This window comes from Papaver somniferum, chromosome 6, assembly GCF_003573695.1.
Source record: "Papaver somniferum cultivar HN1 chromosome 6, ASM357369v1, whole genome shotgun sequence".
Taxonomy (NCBI): domain Eukaryota; kingdom Viridiplantae; phylum Streptophyta; class Magnoliopsida; order Ranunculales; family Papaveraceae; genus Papaver; species Papaver somniferum.
In genome coordinates this window covers 174,541,978-174,566,802 of record NC_039363.1, presented here as the reverse complement: position 1 = coordinate 174,566,802, position 24,825 = coordinate 174,541,978, and the positions used below count along the sequence as shown (strand labels likewise).

General features: G+C 36.1%; 1 protein-coding gene and 1 pseudogene across 1 annotated transcript; both read left to right on the top strand.

Annotated features, from left to right (window-relative positions):
• The first annotated feature begins 388 nt into the window (after nt 1–388).
• On the top strand, nt 389–23,702 carry LOC113290179 (annotated as a pseudogene).
• Nucleotides 407–3,114, top strand: LOC113290178 (polyubiquitin). Its single transcript, XM_026539733.1, has 2 exons — nt 407–516; nt 1,488–3,114. Exon 2 carries the CDS (start codon nt 1,488–1,490, stop codon nt 2,862–2,864), a length of 1,377 nt encoding a protein of 458 aa, XP_026395518.1. The 5' UTR covers nt 407–516; the 3' UTR covers nt 2,865–3,114.
• Nucleotides 23,703–24,825: the final 1,123 nt, after the last annotated feature.

Below are 24,825 nucleotides of genomic sequence, written 5' to 3'. Positions count from 1 at the left end.
ATTTAGACCCTTCTTTATATGTCCAAAATATAGATTGAAAATCTTAAATATGTAGCTCAATCTGGACCATTCTTTATATGCCGAAAATGTAACTAAATAACTTACATAGATGTCTTAATTTGAGCTGTTCTTTATGTATCCAAACTGTAAATTTCTGTCAAAATAGAAAAACACCATTGTCCCTTATAATATAGATTATAATTGCTATAGGTTTCCATCGTTTTGACTTTTTTTTATGTATGACTTGTTCAAGTCGTGAGACCGGCGGAGATTCTAGAAAGAATTTAACGTAATATCTTTAGACGGTTCGTGATATATCCCGTGTTGGACCGGCGATATTTTGAGAAATAGGCTAGAGTATAAATAGAGGCTCCCCTTTTCATTAATTCCACAATTATTTTTCTCTCTCTTCGGGAATACTCGATCAACCCAGACACTCATATTCGGCGATCTAAACTAGGTTTCTTCAAATTCGGCGATCTAAACTAGGTTTCTTCAACACCCACCTATCTCAGGGTAATAATCTAATCTAAGCACTTTGATTTTGATTCCTGTTATTGTAGATTGAATCTTGTTGACATAGTTAGAAATTATGTTTCTTCATGATGCACAGATTTGATTCTGTGGTTAGTAGTCTTTCATCCCTGATTTCATAGCGTTCTTGGTTTTTTTGATAGCAATAGTTGATTATTTTGCACCTGATTAGACTCGTATATATATATATATATATATTTTTAATAATAATATCTTGAGAATCTCGGATTATTAGGGCAAGGATTTCTATTTGATCATATGTTGAATCTATTCCAGCTATTATGTTTAAAATTCGGTAGGACTAATCGGTTATGATGATTCTGCTGGTGCTTGAATTTGTGGTATGCTAGTAGCTTGATTTCGCTCACTTTTGTTTTTTTTATTATGGTTCTTCATGCTGCACAGATTTGACTTTTGTGGTCATCAGTTTTATATCATCTCTGATTTTGTAGTTATGTTTCTTTCTGGAACTGTTGGTTGTTTTGCAACTGATTCTGTTAGGAATTGTGTTTTTTTTCCCTTCCATGTATTGACTTTTGAATCGGACGGAACTTTGTGTTTGTGTATATAGCATCTTGAGAATCTCGGATTGCTAAGACTAGGATTTCTATTTTTATGTAGGTAATTCGGTATGTCTAATCGTTTATTATTCTACTGATGATGCTCAGCTTTTTTAAGCTTGAAATATTGTCATGTGGTTGCTGTCGTGTTTTGTAATTCTCAGTTTTGAACTAACAACTCTAGTTTATTATGCTTTTGCTAAATCTTGGCTTCGTAGGAGTAATAGAATGTTGAAGAATTGACATGTTTGTGTTTGATGGAAAATTCGTTATAGCTGATGTGTAGTGTCTTTATGGACATCATGTATTTGTTTACAATGTTGAGAATAAGTATCTTTTTGTTGTGGATCCGGTTCGGTATCTGATGAGTTTGTTGTTATAATGGATCTACAGATGCAGATTTTTGTGAAAACTCTCACTGGCAAGACCATTACACTTGAGGTTGAGAGCTCAGATACCATTGACAATGTGAAGGCTAAGATTCAAGATAAGGAAGGAATTCCCCCAGACCAGCAGAGGTTGATCTTTGCCGGTAAGCAGTTGGAAGATGGAAGAACTCTTGCTGACTACAACATCCAGAAAGAATCCACTCTCCATCTTGTCCTACGTCTCAGAGGTGGTATGCAAATCTTTGTGAAAACCCTGACTGGAAAGACCATTACTTTGGAGGTCGAGAGCTCTGATACTATCGATAATGTCAAGGCCAAGATCCAAGACAAGGAAGGTATTCCTCCAGACCAGCAGAGGTTGATTTTTGCTGGGAAGCAATTGGAAGATGGGCGCACCCTTGCTGACTACAACATCCAGAAGGAATCCACTCTCCATCTTGTCCTCCGTCTCAGAGGTGGTATGCAAATCTTTGTAAAAACCCTAACTGGAAAGACTATCACTTTGGAAGTCGAAAGTTCTGATACTATCGATAATGTCAAGGCCAAGATCCAAGATAAGGAAGGTATTCCTCCAGACCAGCAGAGGTTGATTTTTGCTGGGAAGCAATTGGAAGATGGGCGTACCCTTGCTGACTACAACATCCAAAAGGAATCCACCCTTCACTTGGTTCTACGACTAAGAGGTGGTATGCAGATCTTTGTGAAAACCCTTACTGGAAAGACCATCACCTTAGAAGTTGAGAGTTCAGATACCATTGACAACGTTAAGGCTAAGATTCAAGATAAGGAAGGTATTCCTCCAGACCAGCAACGACTGATCTTTGCTGGAAAACAATTGGAAGATGGGCGTACCCTTGCTGACTACAACATCCAGAAGGAATCTACTCTCCATTTGGTGCTTCGTCTCAGAGGTGGTATGCAGATTTTTGTGAAAACCCTGACTGGAAAAACAATCACTTTAGAGGTTGAGAGTTCGGATACTATAGACAATGTGAAGGCGAAGATACAAGACAAAGAAGGTATTCCTCCAGATCAGCAGAGGTTGATTTTTGCTGGGAAACAATTGGAAGATGGGCGTACCCTTGCCGACTACAACATCCAGAAGGAATCCACCCTTCACCTTGTCTTGCGTCTTCGTGGTGGTATGCAGATATTTGTGAAAACCTTGACTGGAAAAACCATCACCTTGGAGGTTGAGAGCTCTGATACCATTGATAACGTGAAGGCCAAAATCCAGGACAAGGAGGGAATTCCTCCAGATCAGCAAAGGTTGATTTTTGCCGGGAAGCAACTCGAGGATGGTCGCACTCTTGCTGATTACAACATTCAGAAGGAGTCCACCCTCCACCTTGTCCTCCGTCTCCGAGGTGGTTTCTGTTGATGGCATTGATTTCCAAGATGATCGCGAGCGTCAGTTGGTGTGTTACCTTTACACTGCATGCTTTCATGATTTCTGAATTATCTTTGGTTTTCTGTTTGTGAAAAACTTTATATTCCCTATGGTATGAGCAATAGTGAAATGCCATGTTAGTATTATGTGCCTGTCAGACACTTATGGTTAAGTGCATGAATAAAGTTGCAACATTTGGTGATATGTACATTGTTGTCTTTTTGAGGCTTGGCTAGTTCGATTATATCAAATCTCTGTTGCTCAGCTCTTAGTTTTAAATTATGGAGTGCATTTTAGTCAGCCCAACTGCAGAGAGGTAGGTGGTCTTAGTTTCAGAAAACCATTTTCGTGTAAAAAATGATACCATAAGGATAAAAAGCACAAATTTTTGTTCGTACTTGCATCCTACTGATGGGACATAACTCACCAAATTATCCATCATGTCTGTTTCTTTTCAATTTAGGTGTTGGTTCATCTTCAGGACATCAAATTTTTAAGTTTCAGGTCATATTTCAGCGCAACACGCATCTCTTCAGATTAGTTTTGGTTTCATTTACTTACCAGTGGAATTTCTGATCCTTTGAGGTTCATATTTTATTTACCGATGTGTTCGTTGGGGACACCTTGATTGTAAGGGAGTGATTACGCCATACTTGGTTGCTATAAGGACCATAAGGTGTTGCGTGTGAAGTTTTTCTGAAAAAAAAAAGTGAAGTTTTACTGAAAAAATGGGAGTCATATAAAAAGTAATTAGCATCTATTCGTTTCGTAGTAATGAATTAATTACTGGTTCAGAGCGGTGGTTGCAGGCAGCGATGTCATTACTTTGAAATATGATCTTTATCTATTGTGCTTTTCAAATATTACTAGTATAATAATCTCTCTTTAATTCTTCAAATTTCGGTTTTGCTAATACAAGTTGTTGACTAATATAATCATTACATTTTCCATGAAACGTTATAACATCACAATCCACATTTCTTTGTTTGACCATTCCTTGATCAAAGAGAAGCGGTCGTGTACTTGAATAAATTATGGTATCTCACGACGTTTGTGGTACAACTACGTTCTTTTTTCGGCACAGCACTAGATTTATTTATTTTTTCTGCAAAAATTTCATTCAAAGAGCTAACCCAACCCTTACATCTGGCATAGTATTAGTAGAGCTCAAGATGTGTCCGACATTTGATGCATCTACTTTGGGAGCCTCAATGATACAAAAAGGAGGTTGGTTTATCCAACTACAAGTGGTTTGAAAAGTCTTAGCTTCCTTAGAAAGAAGGTCAGCTGAACCGTGGGCAGTTCTTGGAATAAAGAAAAAACCTAAAAAGTTAGAACAAGAACTAATCTCATATTTTACTTCGTCCGTAATAGTTTGATGTTGCCAAATTATAGAGGAGGGATTGCCATTCAAATAGTCGAAGAGATTTTTACAGTCGCCTTCTATGCTGAAGTTTGATAAGTCTTTTGCTCTTGCCCATTTGGCTGTATGAAGAAGTCCTATTGTCTCTATCTCTGCTGGAGATGCTGCTGTGAACGGTTCTGCCTGACTTTGCTCAAAGATCCCTGTATCATTACGTCAAATTATGGCATAACCTATTGGACTATTAAGAGAGAACCAAGCTGCATCATAGTTAATTTTGTATTGTGAGTTATTAGGTAATCTCCAAGATATCCTATGGGTTCCCTTGCATTTAATCGGACTAGTGAGCTCATTGTTGTTCTAGTAACATAAGTGTCTTTGTATTTCTTAAGCTAATTGAGAACAATTTTTATGTTTATTCTCAAACACCCTGTCAAATCTTTCCTTCTAGATAAACCAAATTTTTGTCACAATGATTTCCAATAGTACTAGAAAATAAAACCCAAATCACCCTTTGAAGATATCATTTTGTATGTTTAATTGGCCTTTTCAGCAGATTTGGATGTTTCCACCACAATCTCTGTAAGTAAAAAGGAACTTGTTTCATTTTTGTAGTAAAAGTGCGGCTAGCATTTTGAAATCATATCTTCACTCGGGGCATTGTAAGACTTCTACCATTATAATGAGTCGTAATCGTTCTTCATGTGCATCAATTTAAATGGCATAAGAAAGTGCATCGCTACTTGGTAATCTAGGCTATTGCCCGCCGGTCCTATTGAACTTTTGATTGGGTAGCTAGGTAGTGTTGTGCACAGTATGAATGGATGCATTATAGCATGATGGTGCAACAAATATGTTTTGCTTGACAATTCAGCTCTTGTGCATTTTCGATGTTTCAAATGATTTTTTGCCAATTCAAGAGAGTTTTTTTTCTTTTTTTTTGAAGCATACCAAGAGAGTTGTTTATACTCCATAGCCTTCGAGTGCGATATTAAGTAAGATAAAGGCGGACGACCCCCAATAACTTGTCTTTTTTATCTACAATTAAGTCGGCGCTAGCTACGATTAAAATGATGAAATGGGATGGTAGATCGGTTATGCAACAATCGGAGTGGTTAGCAGAGTTACACGACTACACGTTGAGAAAGGATGGTAAAGTGGTTCGTATTTTCAGGTGCACCTTGCAAGATAGGTAAAAAGTTCAGTTAACTATCCGCGTTTACTTTGAGCGTCTTCTCTAGAGAAGCTTTGTTCTCAGATATAGCAGATGGTCCAACAACAGAATTTTTTAATTTTTCATTACTTCCATGGTCGTCCTTTGTGGCACCCCAGCACCCGTCTTATTGAAATGGTTTGTCAGTAGAGATGTTTCCACATGTATTCCTTCTTTTAATGGTACTATAATTCCTATTTCTATCTTTGTATTCCCTCTCTCCATGCTTTTTCACTGATTCTTGATTTGGCATTTTGACTTTGTTAGAACGCATTGCCTACCAGGAAACTTTCAGAGTGTAAAGAAGCGTATAGTGAGAGTCCCATGTTATGTTGCCTTAAGATAGTTTGGTAGGTTATTGTTCCCCTCACCTTTCAGTCGAGTCTCTAAAGAGGCCCGCCTTAAAATTCGTACTTACATATGATAAAAGATGATGGAAATTGAGGATGAGTAATTGAAGGATCTCGCTTTCAGTCTCATCAATATCATTTATTGCGAAAGAGAACGGGAAGAACTCAACTCAACGCTTCTCATCTTCGGCCAATAGTCTTAGAGACAAAACATGGACTCAAATTCAGTACAGTGTCGTCCAGTTTTTGATTGACAGAGGGGGGAAATGTTGTCTGACATACCTTTCTTTATTGAATTTTATTGAATTTGTAAACCTCCTAAAAATGAGTTGTCAGATTGGTCATTTTCCCTACTAAACCAACTGTTAAGATGGTGCTGGAATTCCTCAAGATGCAAAAAATCGAATCTTCATTTAGAATTGATTCAATCTAGAAATGACATATATAATAGAAATGACATATCTAAAAGTAAATATCTTGGCAGAATCTCAGTAAAAAAGTGACTAAGGTATGAAAGAATAAAACCTTGAATCCTTCAAGCGAGAGGGACGAAGTTAACCGACTGAAAGGAAATGATCTTGGTCGTGGTTGATCTCGGTGCACCTTGCAAGATGGGTAAAAACGTTCAGTTAACTATTCGCATTTATTTTGAACGTCTTCTCTAGAGAATCTTTGTTCTCAGATAGAGCAGATGGTTCAACTGCAGAACTTTTTATTTTTCATTACTTCCATGGTCGTCCTTTGTGGCACGACAATACCCGTCTTATTGAAATGGTTTGCCAGTAAAGATGTTTCCAAATGTGCCCCTTCTTTCAATGGTACTATAATTCCTATTCCCATATGCATTCCCTCTTTTGGTCTATTTGACTCTTATTAATTAAATTGTTTTCTATTAGAATAAATATACGGGGTTTTGGAATTAACAATTCACGGCGACCGGACGTGTACACCATGAAATTTTTCAAGGAGGTATGAAAAATTATCAAATACGATTTAATGGATGTAAAGAGTTCTAGAAAACTGGTAGGCTTCACTAGAGTCTCAACTTTACAAATATTTTACTTATTTCCAAATGTGATGGCCGACGCCAATAGTATGCATAATTTTAGACCAATTAGTCTCATTGGAGGCATATATAAGATTGTGTCTAAGTTGCTGGCAGAGAGAATGAAGCGACCCCTTCCATACATTACATCAGAATTTCAAGGTGACTTCATAGAAAGCAGAAAAATTGGGGATGGTATACTCATCGCTTTAGAACTGCTTGACTCAAGAGAGAGAGACAATAATCTTGGTTTGGTTGTGAAAGTTGATTTGGAGAAGGCTTTTGACAAAATTATTTGGGGATATCTCTACTACACTCTCGGTAGGTCTGGATTTGTTTGTTCTTTTTTTTGAGGAAGCAGATAAATTGGTGCCTTTCTACAAGGTTTGCGATGACTATAACTAGTACTGCACCGACATTATTCCGTAGTAGCAAGGGTAATAAGCAGGGAGATCTGATGTCTCCTTTTCTTTTTATTATAATGGTTGAAGTGCTCTCTGTGATGATAAATAAACTATTAGTATGCAAATGATTATGGGGTTGCTAATGCTCCTGCTATAAATCATCTGCAATTCGCGGATGATTTGATAGTGTTTTTAGATGATGACGTGGTGCAACTTCAAAATCTAAAAAAAATATATTATTAGGTTTTGAGCTAATTTCAGTTTTGAAAGTAAAATTCAAGAAGAGCGCTTTAGCCGCAGTTGGTAATGCTGCCAATGTTTTGAATGTGCACTTATTTTTGGTTGTTCTCTTGCCACTTTTCCTATGAAGTATCCAGGAATTCTTTTGGGCAGTAAATTAAAGGCTATTGGAATTTGGGATACTATTTTACAGATTTTTCATAAAAATTGTGTGTTTGGCAAAGGAGATATCTTTCAAAAAAGGGTAGGTTGATGTTAATTAAGCATGTACTTTCAGGTCTGCAGGTAACTCTATTTCATATTTTAGCTTATGTGAAGATATGCCGCATTTCCTTTGGGGAGCTGAGAAAGTGAAGAAAAGTTGGATGGGATGAAATAGAGTGAGTTTACCTAAAGAAAGAGGAGGAGTTGGAATCAGAAAATTGAGATTGTTGAACAAAGCTTTAGATGCAAGATGGATTTGGCATTACGGAAAGGAAGAAAAGACGTTATGGAGGAAAATAATTAACCACAAATTTGGTGGTAACTCAGAGAGAATTTTATCCAAATCCTAACACTAAACCAGTTGGCAAAAGTTTGTGGGCTGGTGTATCGAAGAATGTCTCATGTGCGGAACAAAACTCGACAATTCAGGTGAAGGGCGGGGACAAGTTTATATTTTGGAAAGATTGTTGGTTGAATGGACAAGCTCCAAGATCGTTGTTTCCTGCGTTATTCAGTGTTAGCAACAAAAAAGATGTTATCGTCCAAGAAATGTTAACTGTGGGCGGTCATAATAATTGGGATTTCTCTTTTAGTAGGTTCCTAAAAGAATAATAAATTAAGGAGGTTACTCATGTCCTCAATCTACTTCTAGTTATCAACACCAACAATGAGAATGGTCAAAGAATTTGACAAGCGGGAGGTAAAGGTTTCCCTGTGACAAAATATTACAACTCATTAAAAGAAGGTGGGCTTATTAAGTTTCTGTACAAATGCAAATAGAACCCAAAAATCCCACATAAATTAGTAGTTTTCATGTGGACGCTCTGTTATGAGGCTGCTTCTACTATGGATTCTTTCAGGGATACTATAATGATAGGTGGGTGTCTTTTTTGCAAAAAAGGGGGCAGACTCAAAATCATCATATTTTTCTTCTTTGTGAAACCACGAGATTAGTATGACATTATTTTTTAAGTTATCATAATCTGCAGTGGGCTTTTCATGAGTCGGTCAAAAACATTATATGGGAACTGAGAAAGAAGAAAGATAATGTTATCTCGCTTAGCACAAGGATTTGAGATTTTGCTATTTGGTGGACGTTATGGATTGAAAGAAATGCAAGGCACTTAAATGGGAAGTATAATACTTTATATTCTATTATAGACAGTGTGAAGATATTGATTTTTCAATTGGTGTGTAGGGACTGACATTTTTAATGGTTTTTATTAGATATTGTCCTTCGTAACTGAGTTGCAGTCATGAGATAGAAATGTTTTTTCTTTCCTGATTGGATCCGTGTCGTCAAGCTCTGCTAAAATCGAGCTTTTTTTCGTATATTTCCCTTCTCAATCACTATCTTAGTGTTAAGTTGTTGTTTAATCTATTCGCCCTTTTGAGTAAAAAGATAAAAAAAGAAAAGGCCATAGAGCTCAAGCTAATGGATGTCATCTTGGAAAGTGACGCTAAAGGGAAGATACATAGGATATGTTTGCAAGATCCGGATGGCTCATGTCATGTCGATGTCCGATAAAAAGATGACAAATTTTGTGTTTATCGTTATCGAGTTTTAAATGCCGGTTTATTCATAGAAATTCTAATATGATGCTTGCTCTTTTAGCTCTTATAGAACGCTAAGAGGGTGTTTGGATATATCTGAAAAACATAATTTTTGACTTTTTAAAGCAAAAAATTGAAAAAACTAGGTTGAGAATAAAATTTAAAAACAATCTCTATAAGCAATAATATTAAAATTGTGTGAAGAATTCTTTTTTGTTTCCAACTTCTGGAATTAATTTCTGCTTCTAGTATTCAAACATGATTTCCTAAAAATAGCTTTGATCAATTTATTTTAAGAAAAAAACAAACTTAATTTGGGTAGATGGGCCTTTGACCTGCCAAAACAAACTTGGTGACAATCAAACAAATGTGCCCAACCAGAAACCAGTTACACAAACAAACATCGCAAAATATAAAGTTTGTCCCCAGACGAAAATGTGTTATTCATTGGCATTTCATGTAACTTGTGGTTCACATAGATGATTGTCGATTACTCTATCTCCTGCTCACCTTTATCAAATCCTATCCTTTCTATCTTTATCTCTAAACCCTAAAACCCTAAAAACTATCGCAGAAGCAACAATCTTCTTGGTGCCACAGTTTTTATCTTCTTTTGTTGTTGATGAACGAAGAACATCAAGAACAGACCGCCGAGGAAAATCGTTAATAAACCGTCACCTATTCACTGTGTTAAAGTGTTTCTTCCGCAACAGTTTTCTTTTACAGTTCTTTGTAACACTTCATCTGTAACGCCAATACAACGTTGCCAATTCTCTATTTTATATTATTTTAATCTTCCTGTAGACTTTTGAGTCATGAACACCTATTTTGAGAAAGTGATAAAATTGAGAAGATAATGTTAGAGCATTGCTAGATTGAACCCACCAAGCGTTGGTATGTCAAGTTTAGTTGTCATATTTTAATATCAATACTCAATTAGAGTCGCTTGATTAAATGTACTAGAGTCAACTTCGTTTAGGCTAGACTAGAAAGTCTAGGAATGTTGAGACATATAAGTATTACTCTAAAGACCCTAAGATTGTAAACACGTATCGAGTACAACGAAGACATCATCCTTCCACTTGAGGTATTGTGATACCGAATTGACTTGGTTCCATTCTTATCGTTGTTTTCAAGTCGTTTAAGATTGAAAACATAACATGCGAGGTTATATTTAATTCTCTATTATTAGACTTGGTCATTTTATTATGATCATAGTGTCAAGGAAGAATATTTGGTTACGAAGTATAACGTTATCTTTTGAACTTCGTAAATGTGATATCAACATAATCTATGTAACTCGTTACTTGATTGTGTATTGGATATAGTTGTGATTTCATCGTAAAAACTATGTTTAGTCACATATGTTTAAAGGAAGTACATATACGAAACTTGTTTCGTAATCGAAAGGAAATCAATAGGCGTTTTTATCAGGTTTTCATTGATAATATATTGGATGACCGATTCGAACCTAGGTAATAAATTTGGTAGATACGATCTTGATTTATGTTGAGAACTATGGTAGAACCGATCTTTACCTATTTTGGGATATACGGTAGAACCGATCTTGACTTATGTTGAGAGACTTGGAAGAACCGATCTTAACTATTATGGAGAGTCTTGGTAGAACCAATACTTACCTATATTGGGATACTTGGTAGAACTGATCCTAACTATTTTTGGGAGTCATGGTAGAACCGATTCCTACTATGTTACAAGTCATGGTATAACCGGTCCCAAGAGCAAAAATGATCATTCATATTCACATATTACTTAATGGTTTTGTGTGAGTTTGGAATTAGGGTTTGCTAAATAGAAAAGTTATGTCGACATAATTTGGAAAAGAACACAGTTCTTATCTTTTTTTGTCTAAAGATATTCCTTGATACTCAAGGTGATCCCGATCCGAAATATTGAGAGTCTTTGAATTAAGATTTTTTATTATATGCTATTGATTTCCCATCAAATCAAAACATATCTCTTGGAAAGTTATATTATTTAAATGCTAAACAAATATTAGATATTTTATAATGAGAGATTTCAGAATTACAGGTTGGATTGGAAATAGGAAAACCAAGATTAGCTACTTATTGCATATCAATAATGTTTTCGGTTTTGGAATTTCTGTGTTGTACAAACTGAAAAAGCGGGGGTATAACAACCACACCCAATAATTCATTCGACAATCTGTATGGACTAAACTCCAATGTAATTCCGAGAGCACCAATTTAAAAGCTAGACTCAATTAAAAATTATATCAAAGAGTTTATATCTCTTTGTCAAAAAAATCAGCAAATCAAACATATAGAAATTTGTGAGCCTGATTGATATGAGAAATAACTTGGACGATACCAATAACCAATGCCCAAGTGTCAATCAAGTTCTATCCAACAAACAAGGTCAGATTTATCAACTGATTGAACTACGCGCAACCTGTGATATTTCAATTATATAAAAATATAATGCAGAAAAGAAATAACACAGACACCAGAAATTTTGTTAACAAGGAAACCGCAAATGCAGAAAAACCCCGAGACTTAGTCCAGATTGAACACCACATTGTATTAAGCCACTACAGACTCTAGCCTACTACAAGTTATCTTCGGACTGGAATGTAGTTGAGACATAACCAAGTCTCACACCGATTAAGGTACATTCGCGTTCCTTACGCCTCTAAACCACGTCGGATTCTGCGCACTTGATTCCATTAGATGATCTAGCCCACAACTAAGAGTTGCTACGACCCAAAGTCGAAAACTTATAAACAAATCTGTCTCCCACATATATGTCTATTCTTTATTCGGTTTTTGTTCCGTATTTTGATAAATCAACGTGAATGGGAACTAATTGATAATTCGGTCTTATACTCCCGAAGAGCAGCCTAGAAATATCAATCACCTCACAATAACCCAACTGATTAACATAAAAATTTATTGCGGAATCATAAGAGTCTGAGACGAAGAACAGTTGTGATTACTTTTTATATCTTACCTATCAGAGACAAATCGATTAAATCTTAGATAAGATAAAACTCAATACGATAGAACAAGTAAGATCAGAATACGTAAATACACAGAAAATAGTTGGATCTGGCTTCACGAATCCCAATGAAGTCTTCAAGTCGTTAACCTATAATGGTTTTAGGAAAAACCTAGGTTAAAGGAGAATCGACTCTAGTACGCAACTAGGAAAACACATAAGTGTGTGGATTAGGTTTTCCCATTCTAGGATCAGAATTTCGCAGCAATAATGCCTCAGCGAAATTATCAACAATACAACACAACAGTGTCGCAGAACAATTTCAGAAATGACATGATAAACGACGTCAGCTAAAATCATGAGAAAAATGTGATGTTCCTGCGAAAATTAGAGAGTTTGCGAGATTAACATTTGTAAGGATGCGAGAATGTCGCAAGTCATATCCGAAAATAAAGGACAGATTAGCTGTCATCCAATATGTAATTCCCTGTAAATAGTCGTTCCATTGTAAAGGAAAGGGAGAGATCTTTTCTGAGTGAGAAGCAAGTAAATAGGAGAGATAAAATCTAGAGCAACGGTTATTCTTGATTCCTTTATCTTTTCTTGTAAGATTTTTCAAAGATTCATCAATAAAATTAAGATTGTTAACCTAAAATGAGTTGAATGTTAATGAAATCTTATGAGGGGTGTAGTGTAGGATTTCCTGCAACTACATAGTGGCGCTAGAAACAGGGAATGATTGAAGATTATTCTAGAAAAAATTGAAGATTAATATTGAGATTTGTGAAGACTTGGAGTAATTTATTAAGAATTTTACATAATCTCTTGCAATTCGTTAACATTGAAGAAATGGCAAGAAGAAATACATCAGAACAACCAACTACTGTTAGAAGAAGCAAGAGAATTGCTGGAAGGGAAAGAAGTGAAATGGGAGAATCTACTAGAATGAGAAATAATGGAGAAAATCTAATTCAACCACCAGTTCAACAAACACTAATACAAGAAAGGGATACAGATTATGATAGGGTGAGTATACACACTTGGCAATCAAATTCAACATAAGAAGTAGAAGAAGAGCAGCAAACCAGAAACCATATACAGGTAGAGAGAAATCAAGAAGCAGATGAAGGAATAATTCATGGAGATGAGGAAATTGGAGCGTTAGAAACGTTGAGACGAATAATACATGAAGAAAGAAGAGCCGAGGCAGAAGAACGTGCGAATCTAACAAGGTAAAATCACGAATTGAGGATGGAAATATGAGACTACAGAGTAGAAGATCGAGAAGTATTACAAAATCATATTCAAGATCGACTAGAAGAGAGATGAGGCGAAAATCACCCACAATTAATACCGGAAATAATATTCAAAAAGAAATATCAAATCCTAATGAAGAACATCGCGAAAATAGAGAAATGACTGATGATCGTTACATTCCACAAAATGAAACTTTTGATGATAGGAAAAATGATAGAAATAAAGAGAATGGACAACGTCAGGGACAAAATAATCAAGATGGCGAAGGGAATCGAGAGGAAGGAAGGAGAATTTTACATGAGAGAGAAGCTCAAAGAAATCAACAAACAATTGAAGAAGAAATTGAAAGACATTATGCTGAACAAGCACGTTTAATTTGCGAACGTGAAATATTGAGAGCGGAAATTGAAGAACAAGAGCTTCAGGAAACAATTCGCCAGAACAATCACGACAATCGAGAAAGAAGGCGTACAAAAAACCGGAATAACGGTAATATCAATGAAGAGTGTGATAGAGTACAGAGGATATCTGAAAGACAGTGAATGGAATTGATAAGAAATGAAAAAAATCATGGAGGGGAAAATGAGAGACATCATCATATGCGAATTCAAGGTAGAGATGAGGAAGAGAATCGCAGAAGAAGACGAAATGAAGATGATGATGAAGAAATGCAAAATTTCCCTAGAGAAGAAAGATATGAATGCAGAAGAAGGGAGGAGAAACTAAAAAGACCAATTGATCAAAATTCAGGTGTAAATAAACAAATCTTAAAAGAATTAGAAGAAATGAGAGGAATGCTAAATAATAGAGGAGAAGTAGGCATAAGACAATTAGATGAAGCTATAGAAGAAGCTGCGAAAACTCCATTTACAAGAGAAGTAAATGGAGTTTAAGACAATTAGTTGAAGGACCCCCATAATCATTCACTGTTTTAGGTTGAGTCACCTTATCTATCTCAATCAAGACGTCAAACTTATTTGTAGTAGGCAGGACACCACTATACTCCGCTTCCATATAAACATTTCCCTTATTGCCATTTGGAGAAATAACTCCTTCTTCCATAGTCACAGGCTCAGAATTTGTTTCATCTGTCTTTGAAGTATCAACAATAAGCTTTGGATTTGACTTTTTAGAACCTTTTACTACCCAAGCTTGTTGGTTATTCACAACAATATTCTGTTTAGGAACCTCCACTGGAACAATTTTCGGTTTAACCCATGGGCATTTAACAACAACATGCCCAAAAGAATTGCAAGCAGAACATTTAGGTGCCTTCCATGGGTACTCCACAACAACATCCACTATATGTTTTCCTTCATAAAATACTGGGACCGAACTAGGATACTCACAGTCTATATCAATTTCAATCAAGACCCTTGCAAAAATCATCCTAGCTCCAGTAGCTGTTAATTTATCCATCATTATTGGTTTTCCAATGACACTAGCAATCTTAGACAAAGCTTTAGAATTCCACATATGTAACGGAACTTTCCTAAGATTAACCCAAACATGAATTGATTTCATCTCTGCAATTTATTGCTCAATTAAAGGATGCCATGGACGAACAAAAAAAAATTGCTAAGAAATGTAAACAGGACCATACTCAATAGCAACAATACGATCAGATTCATCCTTAAATTCAAAAACATACAAAGACTCACCATGGATTGTCATATGCATTAACCCTTTTGTTCTCCAAGCCCCCTGTAGAGTATTTTTCACTAACATATAAGGTAGTTTCCTACCAACAATGGTAAACAATTACTAGATCCTTACAATAAGCAAGGTCTTCTTCAACATCATTAAACACTATATCAGCAACCTTCTTACCTTTAGCCGAACCAGGATCTTCAAAATCCAAAGAAGAATCGGGGATTAATTCCTTCTTCTTAGTAAAGAACTCAGACCAAGCAATCTTCGAACTAAAAACCCTAACAGTGTTAGAAAGAGAACCTCCCAAATTAGCCCCCTCTATCTGGTGGGAGGAACAAGGTAGAAACGAACCCCCTTTACCAGTACCTCCATCATCATCCATGATGAAGAACGCAACATAAATCAATCGAAACTAAGAAAAAACGAAAATCAAAACCCTTGACTTTTGGTTAAAATCGCCCGGCCAAAGTCAAAGTTTTCTCTTACTCTCAATTTTTCGTTAGAAATTTTGCCGTTCACTTAACATTAAAAAAAAAGTTACGCGTGTTTTGAAATGCGCTGTTTACTAGATCCTTATCTTGATCGAATGAGGAGGTGAAGTACTCTTTGAAAGTATTCTCGGATTCACTAGAGTAGTGAATGGTGGGCCACCCTATCAAAGACGTGTGCACATAATAAAAGAATAGTACTAGTATTTCTATCCAATAATAATAATAATAAAAAAAAAAAAATAGAATAAGAACGGTGGGATTGTTTCAGGCTTGCCTTTTAGGGGCGAGAGTAGACTTGTTCAAGTCGTATGCAAGAGTCGTTCCCTCCATAATTCCTCATCATATCCACCCATAGACTCGAGTCCTTATCCTTCAGTTTTCATCGATATTCGTGAAGATTCTAGAATTTATCCTATCCGTTTATCTCGGGGCGGACCGCAGATATTTTCAGTGCTATATTCGATTATAAATAGACGTTTTCCCCTTTCACTAGTTCCACAATAATAATTTTCTTCGAACAGAAAAAATAACCTAGAGATATTCTTATTCAGCGATCTAATCTCAGTTTCTCCAACATCCTCCTCTCTAAAGGTAATCTAATCTTGATTCTGTTACTGAATTTTCTTTTTTTGATTCAATTAGTTAGTTCGAGAGGATTTAAGGATTGATTTTATCTTGTTGATGTATTGATCTGGCTCAGTGGTTAATAGTTTTATTAGATGGATTTTTTTTTATGAATTGTTATTTTGTTATTTTGGAATTGTTTGTTGGTTATTTTGCATCTGATTCTATTAGAATTGTGTTATTTTGTTTCAAATTAGTTGGATTTCTATTTGATCATCTTGGATCGTTAGGGATAAGATTTCTATTTCAATTACAACTAAATTAGGTTTTATTCTACTGCTGCTTGAGTTTGTATCACAGACTAGTGTGTTGTATAGCTTGTACGTAAGCTTGATGCTGCTCCACTATTTTGAGCCCAACTGGATCCCTTTGTGTTTCGGTTTTGTAGTTGCAGGAAATCCTACAACACACCCCTTGTAATAATTTGTAGATCTAAACATAAAAATGATGATAAGAATGCTAAAATTGTGAAGACACACAAGGTTTACGTGGTTCGACCAATTTGATCTACATCCACGGGGTTAGGTTTTACTATGATTATTTCTAATTACATCTTGATTACATGGAGACTCCATTAATGAGTATTTGGAGCTCTAGGTTCTTGAAGGAGGAAGAAGAAGGAAATAATAATAATACAACCAATTCTACTTTCTGTCTCTACATAATGTATCCTCCCCTAAAGTGTGTATCTCTTTCTGATTATCTCTCTCCTTTCTCTCTCTTGCCTTTCTCTTTATATAGGTGTTTTTCATAATGGATGACAGCTAATGTATAACTAACATTTCCCCTAATTTCGGATCTGGCTTGCGGTATTTTCGCAAGCTTACAAATGTAAAATTCGCAACATTCCTAATTTTCGCAAGATCATCACACTTTTCTCATGTTTAAGTTGATGTCATCTGTTATGTCGTTTCTGAAATCATCCTGCGATGTTTTTCGCGATGTGTTGTTAATAATTTCGCAAGCATATTCTTCTGTGCGAGATTCTGATCCTACATCTTGCCTATTTTTTCTTGAATATTGCTTGAAAAGCGATCTTTAAGAAAAATCCACCTTGTTGTAGTTGTTGGAGGAACGAGCGAAAGAATATCGGACTTGAAAAGTATGTACTTTCCTCTATTCTTTTGTAAAGTTCTGGAACGTTGCGAAGTAAATAAGAAATATCATATCTTTAAGTATGCGAAGTATGAAGTATCCTTGAAGAAGTATAAGAAGCATGAAGTATCCTTGATGAAGTATAAGAAATATTCAATTCTCGAAATATAAGAAGTATCCGTCCTTGAATGAGAATAATAAGTATTGCCTCTATTCATGCGAAATTATTACTCCATTTTTGGTGATTCTTGCCGAGAAGATAAAGAACATAAAATGTTTTCTTGGTAATCCATAGTTGCCTCTGTTCTTTATCTATGAGGGTAGAATCCTTTAGAAAATGTTGAATGTGCGAATTGTTTCTTCATTCTTATCTTGCCTCTGTCTCATGTTTTGTGCTCATGCGACAGTATAATATCTTCAAGTTGCTTATAATTGTGCGAAATAATTGAGCGAAATAATCATATCGTTAGGAATAATCACATTCTGCAAAATTCTGACACATTTGACGAAATTTTGAATCATTCTGCGAAATTCTGAATCATCCTGCGAAATTCTGAATAATCCTGCGAAAATTCTGAACAACTCTGCGAAAACTCCGCGAAATTCTGAACAACTCTGCGAAATTCTGAACAGCTCTGCGAAATTCTGAACAACTCTGCGAAATTCTGAATAATTCTGAATAGTTTTGCTAAATTCTGCGATATTGTTCCGAAATTCTGCAATATTATTCCATACAGTTTTGTAAAGTACTTATGCGAATATAATGCTTATGTGATGATTATGTTATGAAATGTGTATGCGATGTTTATGCCATGAAATGCTTATGCAATGCTTTTATGATGCGAGTATGATGCTTGTATGATGAGAATGCTTATCTATTGCAATGTATGGTTAAGGTTTGTGTTACTTAGCTCATTTTGCCGTCTAAAATTAATGTAGCTTTAAATTGCTTCCATTCTTCATTTCTCTGCCTTTTTCTTTAGTGTATGCATTCCTCTTCGTGTAGTTATTGTTCCTCAAAAGTTCTTACTTGTGTTTCATCTTTCCTCTTTCCCGCACTATTAGTATCTCATAACAGTATGATCATAGTATCAAGTCTGCGGCATTTTCACTGCCTCAGTTTCATTTCCATATACATATTCGCAAGCTTATTTGCTTACATATAATCATTTTCGCAAGCTTATTTGCTTACTCATCTTCTTATGTGGTCTTATTTTGCCTTCCTAGTTAAAGGTCTTATTTTGCCACCTCTTGTCATTGCGACAAAATCGCAGGACGTCTTTGCACTTTCATGCAAAAACCCATTGATCTTGCCTTAAAATTTTCTTTTGTATTATTGCCTCTTCAGGATTGTTGCGACAATATGACAGGCCTAAATATTCTTGCGAAAATAAAGCCCCATGACATTGCCGTCTTGCGACGAAATCGCAGGACGTCTCCACACTTTCATGCGAAAACCCATTGATCTCGTCTTATCTTTTTCTTTTGTATTATTGCCTCTTCAGGATTGTTGCACAAATATGACAAGCCTTAATACCCTTGCGAGTAAAAATCCTCATGACATTTGCTTCTTAAGACACTTATCAGCTCCCTAACGGAGGGTGCCGCCCTTATCTTCCCCCTGGTTGCCCCTTCAAGGAGGCGTACTTCTACCATACAAGGTTAGCTCCTCCCATCCAGTCTTAACAACAACCAGTTGTTTTCGAGCCTCTTATCCCTTTTACATATAAGGCTTATGATTACGAGACTGCACCCTAAGTGGAGTTTTCTTCAGGCCGAGTGCAGTATAAGCCAAGACTTGTCAAGAATGGCAAGGACGCTTCAAACGCCCCTGGCACTCTTGACTCAACCGTGTACCTCGGCGCCTTGATCAGATTCTGCATTCCTTGGGAGAGTCCTTATTACCTTAGTCTCCCAACCTAAGTCATATGCTTAAGCTGAGAATCCAAGGTGCCTCTCCCGGATGGGCTTTATTGACCCCAAATCTCCATGACTCAGGTTCCAGGGGCGGTGTAACCTTTCCCTGAGCCATGCAACAGGTACCCCCTTATATGACGTACTTTAGATCTTACATTTTCCTCTTGCGAAATTTTATTCGCGAACTAGGGTGTACGCCATAAAGGTTTGCCCCTATCTGCGAAATTTTATTCTCGTTTCTGCGAAATTTTCGGTCTCTTTGTTTCTGCAAAATGTTCGCGTTTCTTTATTCTCTCATTCATCTTTTCATTTCTGTCATCTCTTTTATTCATTATTTCATTCCATAATATCATATCATTTGAATCAAAATAAATATTCAAGAAAAATTCTAATACATGGTAACTCTGAAATCTTTGTAGTTGTGAAATCTTTGTAATTCTTCGATTCTATCGCGTTTTGTAAATCAAATCAAAAATCTTTTTATTATCTGCAAAAGAAATATTCTAGTGAAATATATAAATTGAATTTTCTCAGTTTTCTGTAATTTTGAAATCTCGAAATCTCTGTAATTTTGAAGTCTTTGTAATCTTGAAATCTTAGTAATCTTTATAATCTTTGAAATCTTGAAATCTTTGTAATCGTATGATTGAATCGCTTTTTGTAAATCAAATTAAATTTTTTTTTATTCGTTCTTAGTATAAAGTAAAATGTTCAAGGAAGTGGTACTTATCTTTCATGTGAGTCGCTGTAAAAGAAGTGAATAAATGCCTTGAAATGTATGAATTTCGCGCAGCAAAAAGAAGTGTGAGAAGTGAGACTTGAACCCTTGACCTGCTTCTTGGATTTTCTCGCACCATACCAACTGTGCTAAGCCTCTCTTACGAAATAATCAAAGTTCTTGCGAAGAAATCAAGTTCCAATTGTGTAAGAGGCAATTCAGTATAAGTTTCGCATAATAAAATAAACATGCGAGAAGCAAGAATTGATCCCGCGACCTGCTGCTTGCATTCATGCCTCCTGACCAACTGTGCTAATCCCCTCTTGCGAAATAATCAAATATTGTGCCAAGTAATCAAATATTAACTCTGCGAAATGAATATTTGCGAAGCAAAAATTATTTGGTCGCAGGGAGAATCGAACCCATGTCTTCTAGTTGCATACTCCTTCTCTGACCACAATGTTGTATTTATTTTAAATACACAATGCTGTACTTTATTCTATTTCTTCGCCTTTAGGTTTTCAAAAATGTGCGAAAAATTAGGCTTGATGAGGGATTCGAACTCGAGTCTTACAACTCACTCTAGCGAAGCTTGACCAACTGTGCTACCTCTTGTTTCCGAACTAATGAAACAATATTGCGAAATTATTCATTTCTTCGTTATCTGTAAAAAGAAGAAAACTATGCTCGCAGGGAATTTCGAACTTGCGACCACGAATGTACATATTGTTCTCTTGACCAACTGTTCAAGGATCTCTTTGCGAAATAAACGCACATGTTTTTCTCTTATTCTTTTATTCTCCCATGCAAATGAGAAGAAAATGAAAAATATGTGTCTCTGCGAAATTCGAACCCGTGACTTATCTCTTACTCGCTCCAGCTCAAACCATCTGAGCGAATTTCTGTTTGTGATAGAAATTGCAGCATATGCCTCTTATATATTCTTCGTCCTTTCTTAATTTCTTTCATATTTGCCTTCTTCTCCTGAACATGAAAATCTTCCACTGAAACGTCCATTTTCTCCTTAAATTTCACCACAACAACTAATTTTTTCTCTCACTCTTTTCATGTGTTTGAATTGCTGATGATGTTTACTCCCTGAAAGTGTGATTTCTTCCATAAAATTTCCATTTTTGAACCTAAATTTTGTAGATCTAGAAAAATATGAACAATAGCTAATCTTCATAAAAATTTCTTGAATCAACAAGTTACAGGAAGGATAAATCCTTTACTCGTCCCTGTTTCTAGCGCCAAAAATGTAGTTGCAGGAAATCCTACAACACACCCCTTGTAATAATTTGTAGATCTAAACATAAAAATTATGATAAGAATGTTAAAATTGTAAAGAGACACAAGGTTTACGTGGTTCGATCAATTTGATCTACATCCACGGGTTTGGGTTTTACTATGATTATTTGTAATTACCTCTTGATTACATGGAGACTCCATTAATGAGTATTTGGAGCTCTAGGTTCTTGAAGGAGGAAGAAGAAGGAGATAATAATAATACAACCAATTCTACTTTCTCTCTCTACAGAATGTATCCTCCCCTAAAGTGTGTCTCTTTCTGATTATCTATCTCCTTTCTCTCTCTTGCCTTTCTCTTTATATAGGTGATTTTCATAATGGATGACAACTAATGTACAACTAACATTTCCCTTAATTTCGGATATGGCTTGCGGTATTTTCGCAAGCTTACAAATGTAACATTCGCAACATTCCTAATTTTCGCAAAATCATCACATCTCATGTTTAAGTTGATGTCATCTGTTATGTCGTTTCTGAAATAATCCTGCGATGTTTTCGCGATGTGTTGTTAATAATTTCGTAAGCATATTCTTCTGTGCGAGATTCTGATCCTACAGGTTTTGTATGTAACTCTCGACATGGACTATTGATTCTAGTTACAGTCTTATATAAGCTTGGAAATTTAGTTAGTTTCAATCAGTTAGTTCTCTTCATTGATGTACTTTACATTGAGGAATTTGATTCTCAAGTGCTGGAGGTAATGTTGTGGAAAAACTACGCTTTCTGCTTTCTGTTTTCATTATAATAAGTTTCATTCTAATGGATGAGAATCATACCAAAAAGATTAGGTTTTCTTGGAGAATATACGTGTTTATTTTGAATTTACACAATGGCTTTCTTTTTAAGGCTATATGACTTTTCAAAGTGATAGACATACTTCCGTTAATTTGTCAGAAACCTTAAAATTCTGTCTTGGTTGATGTTGCTCAACTATTTTGAGCTCGAAATATTGTCCATTGGCTGCCATTGTGTTTAAATTTTGTACCTAATTCACAATTTAGAACAACTAATTTAGTTTGCTTTATGGATAAATTGTGTGTTTTAGAGCTGATGTAGTTTCATTATGGACATCATTCATGTATGTGTTCACGTTGTTGATGGTAAATCTGCTTGTCAGTATCTGATTAGTTTGTCTGATTAGTTTGTTGTTATAATTGATCCACAAATGCAGATTTTTGTGAAAACTCTCACTGGCAAGACCATTACACTTGAGGTTGAGAGCTCAGATACCATTGACAATGTTAAGGCTAAGATTCAAGATAAGGAAGGAATTCCCCCAGACCAGCAGAGGTTGATCTTTTCCGGTAAGCAGTTGGAAGATGGAAGAACTCTTGCTGACTACAACATCCAGAAAGAATCCACTCTCCGTCCTCCGTCTCAGAGGTGGTATGCAAATCTTTGTGAAAACCCTGACTGGAAAGACCATTACTTTGGAGGTCGAGAGCTCTGATACTATCGATAATGTCAAGGCCAAAATCCAAGACAAGGAAGGTATTCCTCTAGACCAGCAGCGTTTGATCTTTGTTGGAAAGCAATTGGAAGATGGGCGTACCCTTGCCGACTACAACATCCAAAAGGAATCCACCCTTCACTTGGTTCTACGACTTCGAGGTGGTATGCATATCTTTGTGAAAACCCTTACTGGAAAGACCATCACCTTGGAAGTTGAGAGTTCAGATACCATTGACAATGTAAAAGCCAAAATTCAGGATAAGGAAGGTATTCCTCCAGACCAACAACGACTGATCTTTGCTGGAAAGCAATTGGAAGATGGGCGTACCCTTGCTGACTACAACATCCATAAGAAGTCTACTCTCTATTTGGTGCTTCGTCTCAGAGGTGGGATGCAGATTTTTGTGAAAACCCTCACTGGAAAGACCATCACTTTAGAGGTTGAGAGTTCGGATACCATTGGCAATGTGAAGGTGAAGATACAAGACAAAGAAGGTATCCCACCAGATCAACAGAGGTTGATTTTTGTTGGGAAACAATTGGAAGATGGGCGTACCCTTGCCGACTACAACATCCAGAAGGAATCCACCCTTCACCTTGTCTTGCGTCTTCGTGGTGGTATGCAGATCTTTGTGCAGACCTTGAATGGAAAAACCATCGCCTTGGAGGTGGAGAGCTCCGACGCCATTGATAATATGAAGGCTAAAATCCAGGACAAGGAGGGAATTCCTCCAGATCAACAAAGGTTGATTTTCACCGGCAAGCAGCTCGAGGATGGTCGCACTCTTGCTGATTACAACATTCAGAAGAAGTCCACCCTTCACCTTGTCCTTCGTCTCCGTGGTGGTTTCTGTTGATGGCATTGTTTTCAAAAAAGACTGTTTGGCGTCAGTTGGTTTGTGTTGCTATCTGTGAAAAACTTATGCTCATGATTGCTGAGTTATCTTTTTTTTTTCCTTCTATCTGTGAAAAACTTAGGTTGGTTATGGTCTTACCTTTACACTGCATGAACGATGGTGAAATGCTGTGTTAGTGTCATGTGTCTGGCACTTATAGTTAAGTGCATTTATAAATTTGAAACATTTTGGTGCTATATGTTTCTTTATTATTAAGATCTATGTCTGTTTCCCATTGATGTTGAATCTGTTGCTGAGCATCTGCCCAGCCGTAGGGAGGTGGTTGAAATCTAGAAAACCAGTGAACTGAATAGAAATATTGAGGTATTGCCACCTCGCTTCATCTTTCTTTTTATAACAGTTTGCTACTTCTAGTTCACTATTTTTTTTTGCATCAAAACAACTAGGAAAACAATTGAGAGAAATTTCTTTGGTAGTAGAGTATCTTTGGTTGAAAATTGATAGTATATTGGAGGTATGCTTGTGTGAGGATGAAAGCAGTTTATCAATGTGGTAAAACTCCTCCCCGCCAACTTAAATGATAGTCCACATGTAACTGCAATAGAAATCCCAGTCTGTATGGATCCCTAGAATTCTAAACCATTTGGTGGTGTGCTGTTTGGCCTTGGCCTCACCTTAATGGAGAGCCGTTGTTTCTTGGTCAATCTACTTGTGTAAGAATAGGTATGCTGATTTATCTTTTCTTCTCCCATGGCCATCAATGGTGTTAGCTACTGCAGCCGTAAATCTCTTTGCAGCTTTTGCAGGGTGTTATCATTGCAAGTGTGTGTGAAGTTTGTAAGCCACGCGTGTCTTTCTCTTGGGTCTATAAAATCATTTTGACAAGTAATGAAAGAAATTGGATTCGTCCAATCCAATCGTGGTCTCTTACCTACTACCATCTTGGCATCATCTCATGTCATGTACTGTACTGTAATAATTTTTGTGGGATTCAATAAATATTTTATTTTTTTGATAAAGATAGGAGTCATATAAAATGTTTATATAAATCCAACTAACAACGGCTATAATTGGATTATATCGTAATTAAAAAGTGATTTAGCATCTATCCGCTCGTACTAAAGAATTTATTACTAGTTTGAGTGCGGTTGCAGGTAACGTTGTGATTACTTTGAAATATAATCTTTGTCTATTGTGCTTTTCAAATAATATCAGTAATATAATAATA

Bases quoted from the DNA above. Each gene is read 5' to 3' on its own strand.
- LOC113290178 (XM_026539733.1), top strand. From the start codon at position 1,488: ATGCAGATTTTTGTGAAAACTCTCACTGGCAAGACCATTACACTTGAG.